Below are 12,686 nucleotides of genomic sequence, written 5' to 3'. Positions count from 1 at the left end.
AGAACTAAAATACAACAGGAACTCCATCTGTGATAAAACTAGAAGAAATTTGTAAATCAAAGCTAATATTAATGAAGACATAGTAAAGAGGAGATTAACTGACTTAGCAGAACAGAATAAGCAGAAATATAGAAATCAGTGAGAAACAAAAGTGATCAGCCCAATAGGACTCAGGAGTTATATACAGGTTCCAGGTTCAGGGGTGAGGCTTGGGTTGGAAAACAGAGAGACTGGCTGAACACCTGTGAGGAGCGGTCAGACATTTAAGACTCCATCCCGAACTGCACAGCCAGATAATTATTCTCTAAGGAGACTAAACCAGAAAGACCCTGGGCTAGAAGATATTGGGTATAGATGAGGAAGAGATAATACTAAATTGAAAATGAGGATTAAGTGAACATATGCATGATAAACAGTGAGATCCTTAGCCCCTTTTCTACTCTCAGCTCCCAAAATGCTGGCAGCCAGCATTTATAATTCACTAGACAAAAACAGGCAGATGGGGCTTCCCTGGTGGCACAGTGGTTGAGAATCTGCCTGCCAATGCAGGGGACACGGGTTCGAGCCCTGGTCTGGGAAGATCCCACATGCCGCGGAGCAACTAGGCCCGTGAGCCACAATTACTGAGCCTGCGTGTCTGGAGCCTGTGCTCCGCAACAAGAGAGGCCGTGATACTGAGAGGCCCGCGCACCGCGATGAAGAGTGGCCCCCACTTGCCGCAACTAGAGAAAGCCCTCGCACAGAAACGAAGACCCAACACAGCCATAAATAAAAAATAAATAAATAAATAAATTAATTAATTAATTTTAAAAAAAAACCCCAAAGTTAAAAAAAAAAAAAAAGTTGTGCCATTTAAAAAACAAACAAACAAACAAAAAACAGGCAGATGTGTCTCTCAAGAAATTAAACAGCCACAGAGAAAAGACTTAAAGATATTGACATTTGGGGGTTCTCAAAGAAATGGAGAGGCTTCTGTCCAATCACTAGTATACTAGGAATTCTAAAATGTTCCCAAGATTACCCAGCTCTGGTGTACACACTCTATATAATCTTTGGGACTGTGAATTTGATAGATTCTATCCCCATGATTAGGTTATGCTGTATGGCATAGTTGACCTGAAGATAAGAAGGCTATCTGGGTGGGCCTGACCTTATCACATGACCGCAGGACGACCAAAGAGATCTCTTTGGCTGGTTGGAGAAAAGGAAATCAGAGATTCAAAGCACAAGGATTCCACATGCCATGCTGATGTGAAGATGGGGGGAATGTGGGCGACCTCAAAGAGGTGAGAGCAGTTTCAGCTGACAGTCTGTACGAATATCAGGATCTCAGTCCCACAATTCCAAGGAATTAAATTCTGCTGCCAACAATAATAAACTTGGAAATGGATTTTCTTCAACAGCCTACAGATGAGAACTCAGCTTAGCTGACACCTTGATTGATTGTTAGCTATTATAAAGAAAACGGGAAAAAAAAGGGAATAAACACAGAAATGAGAAAAATGAAGCAACTATTAGCATCCTATAAAAAGGAACTCTACCTCCAAAAGTAGCTCCTTTCAGCTGAAATCTACCTTCATGTAGCATCTTTAAGCCTGGTTCTGCCTCTTCGAACCACAGAAAACAAATATCCCTCTTATATTCAACTTGAGTCTTCTCATCTTCAGGAGAAACATTCCCTGTTCCTCTTATGACATGGTTTCAAATAATTTCACAATCCTCATTTCTCTCAGGTAAACTCCTAAAGCAACATCAAATTTCAGGCAAATGCTAAATTATATCACTGCTACCCTGTACGGTTTTCCATACTCAAGGAAAGAACCTTGCATGTGCCCCTACTATGTTTTCATCTGTATTTGGTCAAGATTCCCTTAATAATCCATTCTAGAATTTTACCCAGGATAGAAATCAAACTTAACCATGAGTCCTTCAAATATTTAGATGCTGTGTTATGAGATATTTATTGACAGAATTATCAAACAGCAATAGGTCAGTTTTATGCTATAATGAAATATCAGTTTATATGCATTGAATGTACAGAATCTAGCATTGGTTCAGGGTGCTCAAGCCATGAACAATTAATGTTCACCATATATTTATGTCCACTTTAGGAAAGTTAAGAAAATATGGTTATTTTAAATGATCACAGAGATTTAGAGTTACTGTTCCCTTATATTTAAGGCATATTACATATCATGATGCTTACTCTTGGTTATGTATATAAACTCTAATTAAAACACTTCCTGTGAGGACAATATAATGATGATTCACTTTACAAGGTTTTAAAAGACAATCTGTGACAAAAAAGTGGAGGGAATTATACACAGTCAATTCTTATTATTCATGGTAGTTATGTTCTGTAAAGTCACTGGGAACACTGAACTAATGAATACTGAACCACTGCTCCAAGGGGAAATACAGGGCTAGGTGCCTGGAAGTCTCTGGCCACAGCATTTGCATTAACCAGTCAATACATAAGCTTGTTTTATGTGTGTTTTTGTTTAAATACAATCTTATTTAATATATTATACTTGATTTATTAACATTGAACTCACAGCCAACAGCACTATAACTCATGCTGAAGAGGCTTATCTAATACACATATATTCTACAAAAGGCACATCACAGCCGTCTCACATTTAGTAACACTAGATAGCACTTCAGCATTATACTTGGAGGCCATTTGAAATCACCAACAAAAGGCACAAAAATGTGGAAAATGTGGCACTAAGTAGACCATGGAAAGGACACTTGTTTACAGGATGAGAGCTGAAACAAGAAGGCAGAGAGCATCACTTCAGCAGAAAACATGCACGCAGAACAACTCAAAATTTTCACCATTCTGTGCATTTCTATGAAAGACTGAGAAAGCACTATAATTTGGGGGTATAAATACATTTTATAAAGTAGGTGAATTTGCAAAGATGGAATTCAGGACTAATGAAAACTAACTGTATAAGAAGTCTCTGTTTGGACTTCCCTGGTGGCACAGTGGTTAAGAATCCGCCTGCCAATGCAGGGGACACAGGTTCGAGCCCTGGTCCAGGAAGATCCCACATGCCACGGAGCAACTAAGCCTGTGCACCACAACTACTGAGCCTGTGCTCTAGAGTCTGTGAGCCACAACTACTGAGCCCATGTGCCACAACTACTGAAGCCCGCACACCTAGAGCCCATGCTCCACAACAAGAGAAGCCACCACAATGAGGAGCCCACACACCACAACACAGTAGCCCTGCTCGCCGTAACTAGAGAAAGCCCACGCGGAGCAACGGAGACCCAACGCAGCCAAAATAAATAAAATTAAAAAAGAAGTCTCTGTTTATAAGGTTTACAACAACCTGTCAACTTTATTCTGGTAATGAAACTATGCTTATATGAAATGTTGCATGTAGTGCTCTAGAAAGTAATCCATTAACCTTTATGAACAGTCTTATACTAAATATACAACATCATACATTTATAATAACCGGAGTTTTTAAGAGTTATATAGAACTTTGGAAAATTAGGCTTATTATATATGTAGAGTTTGCAGACTTACCTGCAGCTTCTAGTAAAGCTTCCAGTCTAGCTTGTGTTTCTGGATCTACTGTCCTGAGGTCTGCACCATCAGCAGCACCTGACAAGAGTAACTTGGAAGCCGTTTCCAGCATTGGATTTTCCAAATCATCCTGATCCAAAATGAAAGACTCCACCTAGAAAACAAATACCAAAAAGAGAAGAAAGGGAGGAATGAAAGGAGAAAAGGAAAGTTGGAAGAGAAATAAACAGAAGAAAAAGGAAGAGAAGAGAAAAATATTTTAACATCAAAATCAATGATAAATACAATGCAATCCTGAATAATTTCAATGGGATAGATAAGCCCACAGTTTAAAGGAGAAAATTACATTTGTAGAATAATTTAAGAATGTATTATTCATATCATATGTAGTCTATTTTCTTTTCTTACTGAAATCATATGTATTCTTTTCTATTCTAATTTCATGGGGGAAGGGTAGTGGATGGGAGAGGTTATGAGGTTAATACTTAGACATGAAACCTCTGACTTTGGTAGAGGACCTAAATTAGCTGTTCTTAAATCTTTTGTTCTCAGGACACCTTTATACACCTATAAAGTACTGTGCTGCTCCCAAGGACTTCATATAAGGGTTATATTTATTAATATTTACCATATTCGAAATCAAACTACAATATCACAAAATCAAAACATTAATATCACTACTGGTTTCATTACAAAAGTTTTTAAGTACTGGAACGCTGTCAAGTCCAGGCAAATAAAATTTCCAAAATTCTAGTTTGTGCTTGAAAGCTTAATTTTATCATTGGTGACAAATACTGTTGATTGTTTCCCTTAAAGTAATAGGCTCACTTCGATCATTTCTGAGACCATTTGCCAAATGCCCAAGTTTGACAGGCATAGTACGTCTGTCTTTTATATTTTTCCAGCAAAAAAGACATTTCATGAAAAAAAAAGTGGACTATTCACCTCACATCTCAAAAAAGCCCAAGTGCTTTTCCCTCAAACACCACCATACTTCTATATGCATAAGTGCTTTATGTGTACTTCCCATTTTGTCACACAATAACATTAAAAGGACATGTATTCAAAAGTGGAAATTTCAAAAAATTAATATTTATTGCTCTATCAAGATTATTCTTCAGGTGAAACTGGCCTTTCATTTTATTTTTTTAACTGTGAGTATATGGCAGTGATAACTACAATGATACTAGCACAATTTGGTGCCATGGCCTTAAGAGGCCAGCAGTTTTACCTACCATTGCTTTTGTATCATCAGTGCAAATATCAACCCAGTAAAAAGGCAAATAACATATTAGTATTGTGATGAAAACATTTTTGACCTCTTGAACATCCTGAAATGATTTCTGGGAACTTGAGAGGGCTGCAGACCATACACTGAGAACCACTGATACAGTAACATATACCAGATTCAATTAAAAGAAATGTAAAGAATTAGAAAACAGCAACTCTTAAGAGATGGGGAAAAGTTTTGTTTTGACATCCCTTGTCATAGTGCTACTTACAAATAGGTATAAAGATATAATTCTTTACAGTTTGCTGATAAAAAGTTGATAATTATTATATAAAAATCACTAACATCAGGTGAAATTTATTTCACAAGTCTAAAGTACTTCTAACACTGTAATAACTAAAATAGATATAAAAGTTACTAATAACCTAGAACACAATTACCCTCATGCTTAGTATCTAGCTGTCAGAAATAAGATTTTAAAACTTCAGAAATAAAATTCTTAACCAACATCAGAAACTCTATTGTTCCATCTTTAAAAGTCACCTGTCTAGCAACCAGGCATAAATCCTCTATTTAATCAATATACATTTAATATTGAATGTTAAATTTAGGGGGAAATAATATGCTTCTTTCTAAATTTCCGTTAAGCTAATGCAGTTTAATATGAAATAACGTTTCAGATTTCTAGTATTTCAAATATAAATAGACACAGAACACTGAAAATAATCTCCGTAAATACTTGAAAATTTTCAAAAATTTTGCTATATATTAACCTTAAATATCTATATGATAGGAGGGAGTTAAGAAAAAGACAATAATTTTTTTTAAACTTTTATTTTTAAAGGCAGTAGTGAAAGCATAAGTGTTATACATTAGGAAGGGGACTTTTCAACATGGTTTGGTCATAGACACATGTGATTCAATATTATAGAGTGGTAAAAACTATGTCCTCCTATCTTTAACCATGGTCCAGACAATGAGTCTTTCTAGAGAAAAAGTTGCATCCCAATGAAATTTTCTGTTAAAATATCTACAATTTTTCAATCCAATGGGAAAAGACAAAAAAAAAAAAAAAAAAAAGAGAGAGGAAATAATCATGGAAAAGTGAAAACAGGTTAAAATGAACAGGTGAAAAATTAAATAATGTTTCAGATTAAGGTTTTAGAAAACAAAAGATATCAAAGAGCAGTGCCAAGTGCCAAACCAAAAGTACAGATCAAAGGTTCTAAAACTGTTTAAAGGAGACAATGCATGCAGAAAGAATATGAAAGGATTTTGACCAAAATAACTAATTGGTATAAGAAAAAAAGAGAAGAAGGAGTATAGCACTGGTAGACAAGCATAAAATTTCTATATGCTAGAATACAGGGTTTACTATAGGAAAAGTCAGAAAGTTACAAGTTAGATCACAGAAGGTATTAAATTTCAAACAAAAGTGATTTTCTGACACAAGGTCCCCTTATGCCACATTGTATCTTAACTAAGTTTGGTGAAAATTTACTAAGAAAAATGCATCTCAATCTTTTCATGAGGGATACTAAGTGCAGAAGAAATATGTTTTCTTATTGATTTAAAACGTCTCCATAAAAGTTCTTTTTCTTTGGCCACGCAGCACAACTTGTGGGATCTTCGATCTCTGATCAGGGATCCAACCCGTGCCCTCAGCAGTGAAAGCCCGGAGTCCTAACCACTGGACCGCCAGGGAATTCCCATCCATAAAAGTTTTCATATTGATTTTTAAAGCCCACTATTCTTGATATGTGAAAAACTTGATAACTTAAAAATCAGTAGATTCAAGTGACTATGAAATTCTATATATAGATTTTTAAAAAGACATAAGTATGAAAGAAAAGAATAGGAATGGATGTCTATTATAGTCTCTCCCACCTCCCAGTTTAAGATTAATGAAGAATAAACTAATTTCAAGGATACTGTTAGGATCTAAAGACCTAGGTACCATTACTGCTTCATCTGCTACCTGTGAGACCTAAGCAAGTCTCTCAGCCATCTCTAGATGCTTATTCTGCGTAATTTTTTCATGAATTTTTCACATGACTTATTATACATATTTACTGTCTTTCTAAACTCCATGGAAATAGGCACTTTGTTTGGAGCACTGATATATATACAGCAACTAGAACTATGCTCATCACATTGTCAGGACTCAAATGACTCTTGAATAAATAAAAAGATGGTTTGGGGACCCTTCCCTTTCAGATTCTAAAAGGTTGCAGTGTATTTGGAGAAGGGAGAGGTAGTTACAAAAAATAAATTTAAAGGTATATTTTATAGATATAGAAAAATCAAATATTAGGTAGCAGGTAGGGCAAAATGCTATCTTCACTGATTTATTAAACACACTTTTATTACAGTCTTTGTACAAGAGATATTGCTGTTTACTACTATGAGATGTGTAAAATTAAGCCTACTACCTAGGAGCTTATTTCTTTAATGTGAGAGTAAAAGTATACAATAACAATAATACAAAGTAGAAAGTGCATAAGACGAAGAGAGGAAAAAAAAAGAGCCATAGGAGTTCTGAAGAGGAAGCAGAAGAGGACTTCCTCCTTTAACACCAATTCCTCTTTTCCCACCTGGAAAAATTCTTGTGCTACATTACAGAACAAGTAGAGAGACTGATATAAGGAGATGCAGTCTTATAAAAATACAAAAATAAGTAACCCTTTATTCAAATGTCAACTAAGTTATGGGCATATACCTCTTTAACATATCCTTAGTTGAGGAAATTCAGATTAAAAACTAAAATGCATTTTCCCATTGAAACCTAACTCATTTTTATCATATTATTTCTATAGAAAAAAATTCATTTTGAATAATGGCCAAGTTCTGGAACATTAAAAATGGTCTGAATAAGAAATTCACATAAATATTCTGAAACATTTTCCTTAAATGAAATGTATAAATAACTTTCCTGAAGAGGGGAGAGACAGAAGGAAAGGGATGTCCTTATTAAGTTTATTCATCCCTAAGGGAAATAATCTGTCAAAATTATCAATATTCAAAGCATGACAATTTAAGTTATATCTAAGCTATTTTGGATGTGCTGTTTTGACTAGCTGGATATTTTATGAAATGGTATTTGTGCATCAAATTCTTGTCTAATACAAAGAACCATCAAAATGCAAGGGTCTTAGAAACCACCAGGTTCAATTCATTGCTACAGATGAGAAAACAGAAGCACAGGATCCTTATATAAATAGCAAGTTTCTAAAGATCTAACGCCAAGAGATCAGTTATCCAATTAACAAGTTCAATATTCTTTCCACCAGAAAAAGAGGCTGTTGTTTGACTCTACTCTAGAAAAGCTGACTTTAAATTCTATATTTAAGGGATAAAGCTGTCAACACCTGAACCCAATGTTTAATTACTAAAAGTGAGACAACTAAACATTATATGTCCCTGATTTATGCAACATAAAATACACAGTACCTCCTATGAAGTACTCTTGCCTCCCTGAAATAACCTGCAGTTTATAAAAATTATTAAGGCAAATATCAGGAAAAAGTTAAATCAGCGCTCCTCAATCTTGGCACCACTGACATTTTGAGCCAGATATTTCTTTATTGTTGGGAGCTGTCCTATATATACACTTCAAGACGTTTAGCAGCATCCCTGGCCTCTACCCACTACATGCCAGTAGCAACCCTATCACAGGTTGTGATACTAAAAATATCTCCAGACATTGCCAAATGTCCCCCTGGAGGAAAAAACAAAAAAACCCCCTGGGGGTGGGAAACTGGGAACCACTGAATTAAACAGAAGCACACAGACTAAACTAAAATCTAGAACATGTTTTAAAAGAGAGAGACAGTAAAAGGGAAGAACTGTTCTAAATTAAAGAAATTCCAGAGACATAACCATCAAAATAATATAGACCTTATTTGAAATTTTTAAGGAAAATGAAGAAATCTGAATATGAACTGTACATTAAGTAGTATAAAGGAATTACTCTGGTTAGGTAAGAAAATGCCCTTATCTTTTAGAGATGCATATTGTAGTATACAGAAATATTGTCAGGAATTTAAAACAAAGTGGTGTGGCAAATTTTTGATAATGGTGACCTGAAAAAGAGATTTATAGAGGCTTTATTTTACTAGTCTCTATACTTTTGTGCACATTAAATCCTTTTAGTTTTTAAAGATTAAAGGTGATGTTTTACTGCAGAGGTTGTTTTTGTTTAAAAAAAATTATTTAATGGTAATACTATTCGATTAACAAAGTATTTTTTAACCGGTTTGCAGGGCAGAAATAGAGACACAGATGTAGAGAACAAACGTATGGACACCAAGGGGGGAAAGTGGGGGTGGGGTGGTGGTGTGATGAACTGGGAGATTGGGATTGACATGTATACACTAATATATATAAAACAGATAACTAATAAGAACCTGCTGTATAAAAAATAAAATAAAATTCATAAAAAGTATTTTTTTACTTTCTCCCCAAAATAAACTTAACACAAATGCTTAATAATAAAAAGCAAGGTCTTTTAACAATGGTCAGAGCTGAATGAAGTTGTTTATGCTATTAATGGTATTCCCAATCCTTGTATACTCAAAACACAAAGTCACATGAAAATGTGGAAATGTAGCGTCATTTGGACCAACTGTGAAAATTAGCATAACATTTCAAACTAACTCCTCTTCAGAACAAATGTATTATCACTGCTATATAAGAGAAGAGCAGTCCATTTGGTAGTGTAATAAACTGGTATTCACTCCAAAGAATAAGGATACAGTATATTCTGATTAACTAGACATCATATATACAAACTCCATTCAATTTAACGAATAAATTCACTGTCAATTACATACTATGTGCTAAGCAGCAGGACAGCCACAGAAGAATGGTAATACAAGATGATTTTTTAAAATAATCAATGCCTTCCACAAATATAAATATAGAAAGGCAACTCTATGTACAAATAGCTAACTATATCAAACAAGATTGGAAAATAGTACAAAATAGATACTAATACAGTGATTGTACAGAGGAAGGAAAAGACAGTTCTGAATGAAAATAGTAAAAAGAATAATGCTTAAGTAAGATGGGGGTCTTCCAGTATCTTGCTGAGAAGTTCAGAATTTATATGGTGGCTTACTGAAGGGTTTAAGCATTAAAATAAATACTCAGAGTTCTAGAAAGATAGAGGCCACGTGAAAGAAGGTTTTGGATAGACAGGACAACAGAGACAAATAAACCAATTAGGAATTATCAATCATTTGATCAATATATCAAATGAAAGATTATGCAAGGTGGGGATAGGAAAAAGGGTCAGTCTTCGAAAGTAAACATACTTTAAAAAACGAGAATGCTAGCAACTACAGAATTTGGATTTCTTGACCTTTAACACTCCCCATCCTCCCATCTCATCACTATCCACCAATTTATTACTGCTTTTGTTGTTCTGGAAACCACCCTCCACTTATCATTGAATGTCAAGCTGGTAATCTGAATTTCAAGATGATAATAATATTAAAAGGCTGTATATAGAAAGGTAAATATTAAAAAAGAGATTAATTTGAATCTATGATAATTTTATAACACTGATTGAATAAATTCTTAATAGTTTACACTACGTCTCTCAAACAAGCCCAGAAAAATATGGTATGTGTTCTTCCTAGTTCTTTGAATACAAACACATATTTATTATTATAGGAAATAGTCATCATCATAGTCATCATAATTATTTTCTTCTGTACATCATAATTATTTTCTTCTATACATGGTCCTAAAATCTAATAAAAATTTCTTTGCTCTGTATTTTTTATAGTCTTTTTTTGGGGGGGCGTTGGGGGGTAGGGGGTATAGTTGTTTTACAATGTTCTATTAGTTTCTACTGCACAGCAAAGTGAAGTAGAGTTCCCTGTGCTATACAGCAGGTTCTCATTAGTTATCTATTTTATACATATTAGTGTATATACGTGAATCCCAGTCTCCCAATTCATCCCACTCTATATAGTCTTAAATAGGGTAAAATTCAGCTAAAATACTGCAACTCTTAATAAAGAGTAAATTATCCTAAAATTAATACATTTGGGGTATAATTTTTCTGTACTAGTGGAGTCCCTGAATACTGATTTATGTATACATTAAAATAAAATAAGAAAATAAAATAAAAGCCCACTTAAAGTCCTTGTAAAAAGAGTATCAATTAATAGTCTGACATTATGGTATTGGTATCCTGAGATTAAAGCAAATAAAACTAAAGTGAACCTGACTAAAATAAATTTAGCTTTCAAAAGTCTATTCATTAAGAAAACACTGATTTATACCTATATTCTTTCATTCATACTCATCTATCCATCTAATAAATTTTAGTTAAGATCTAGGAATGTGCTAAGCATCAGTGATATACTGGAAAACAAAGCAGTGTTCTCACAGAGCTAATACAAGACATGACGTCTTTTCTTATGCTTCAAAGTACTTACCTGCCTGCAACAACTCAGTATTAAATTATCAATACAATATGAAATTTTTGACATTAATTATAAACTTTATAAAGTGAACAAATTATTAATGTTTAAAATAAGTAAAAATTGTATGGAATTCTCAAATCTAGAGTTTTTAAGTAGATTTTTTGCTAACAGAATTAGTTATAGATTATTTCAAGGGTTTCCTTAAGTTCGGTATCAATAATACAATGCAATTTAATTATAAATTTAGCCTACTTCTGCTATTTATCATTATTCATCAATTATCATAAAAAGAGCCTCAAAATAAAACAATTTCCTGTAAGATGGCATTAAAATGCACATGCAGATATACACACACATACAGATTACACACCTACACACACACTCAGAGTCATGACCTGGTAAAATTTGAGAATTCCAAGGATATAAAGTCTAGAAAGATTCCAGGGGGGTGCTGTTAATAAGAGAATTAAAAATCAGATTGATATTAGACTTTTCAAATACAAAACTAGATGCTAGAAGATAATTTGCAATGAAAAGAAATGAAGCACAATTATTTCTAAAAAGTCTAAACTGTAGAACAAGGTAATTTTTTAGAGATGTAAGCACTCTGAAAATTTAAAAACCACAAACATGTCTCAATTTAGAGAATGTATACCTTAACAACAAAAATGAATCCAAGAAAAGGACAGCCTTGGAATAATAAGACTAAGGAGTTAGAAAAGAAATTAGTAGAATATAATCTTTCATTAACATTTCAGGTAGTTGTTAATAATTTCTTAAAGTTAAAAAAGTAAAAGCATATTAAAACAAATATATTACTAAAATTTCAAATTATTTAAAAAATAGTAAAGTCAAGTTTGAATGAAATAATGTCAAAAGCCTACGTTAAGGGAAAGGGAGCAACTAGTTACAAACAGTGTTTAATTCAATCCAATGCCTGCTGAAGAACAGGAAGAAAACATATTTTTCAAACTGGGAGGGAAACAGAATTTTAAAAACTCCAGTTCAGTTAAAGACAAGGGGGTGGGGTGTGGGATAATAAGAAAATACATCTTCGCCATAATCTTCAATGTTAGGAAAAAGAACAAAGACCAAAAGACCAAGTTAATATAAAAGTGAATGGGAAAATTCCTCTTATTTTAAAACTGACATGTAGATTAGGATTTAAAAAAAAAAAAAAAAAGGAAAAATCTCACCTATATGCTATTACAAGAGAGAGATCTAAATTTTTTTGTCATAAAAGTTGAAAACAGAGGTGTGAAAAAGCAATCCCAGTCAAAGGTGCCATTATTAATATCAGTCAAAGAAGAATTCAAGGCAAAAAGCATTATACAGAAAAAAACATTTCATAATAATAATAGATACAATACACCAGGAGTGTGTGATAGCTCAACTTCTATGTACCCTAACAATATAACAGAAACATATAAAGTAAAAATACTAGAAATTTAAGCAACTTGAAAATTCACACAACTTA

At 33.7% G+C, this 12,686-nt stretch overlaps 1 protein-coding gene across 9 annotated transcripts in view; it reads right to left on the bottom strand.

Annotated features, from left to right (window-relative positions):
- ANKRD17 (ankyrin repeat domain 17) overlaps positions 1–12,686 on the bottom strand; it is a 162,210-nt gene that overhangs the window by 84,253 nt on the left and 65,271 nt on the right. For all 9 annotated transcript variants that reach the window (XM_068542828.1, XM_068542827.1, XM_068542829.1 and 6 more), the window contains one exon: positions 3,542–3,695. In XM_068542828.1, coding sequence (XP_068398929.1) covers positions 3,542–3,695 — 154 coding nt within the window. The remainder of the gene's footprint in view (positions 1–3,541; positions 3,696–12,686) is intronic.

The sequence above is a fragment of the Eschrichtius robustus genome, chromosome 4, assembly GCF_028021215.1.
Source record: "Eschrichtius robustus isolate mEscRob2 chromosome 4, mEscRob2.pri, whole genome shotgun sequence".
In the NCBI taxonomy this organism is placed as follows: Eukaryota; Metazoa; Chordata; class Mammalia; order Artiodactyla; family Eschrichtiidae; genus Eschrichtius; species Eschrichtius robustus.
The sequence above is the reverse complement of the archived record's forward strand: the minus strand, read 5'-3'. Positions and strand labels throughout refer to the sequence as shown.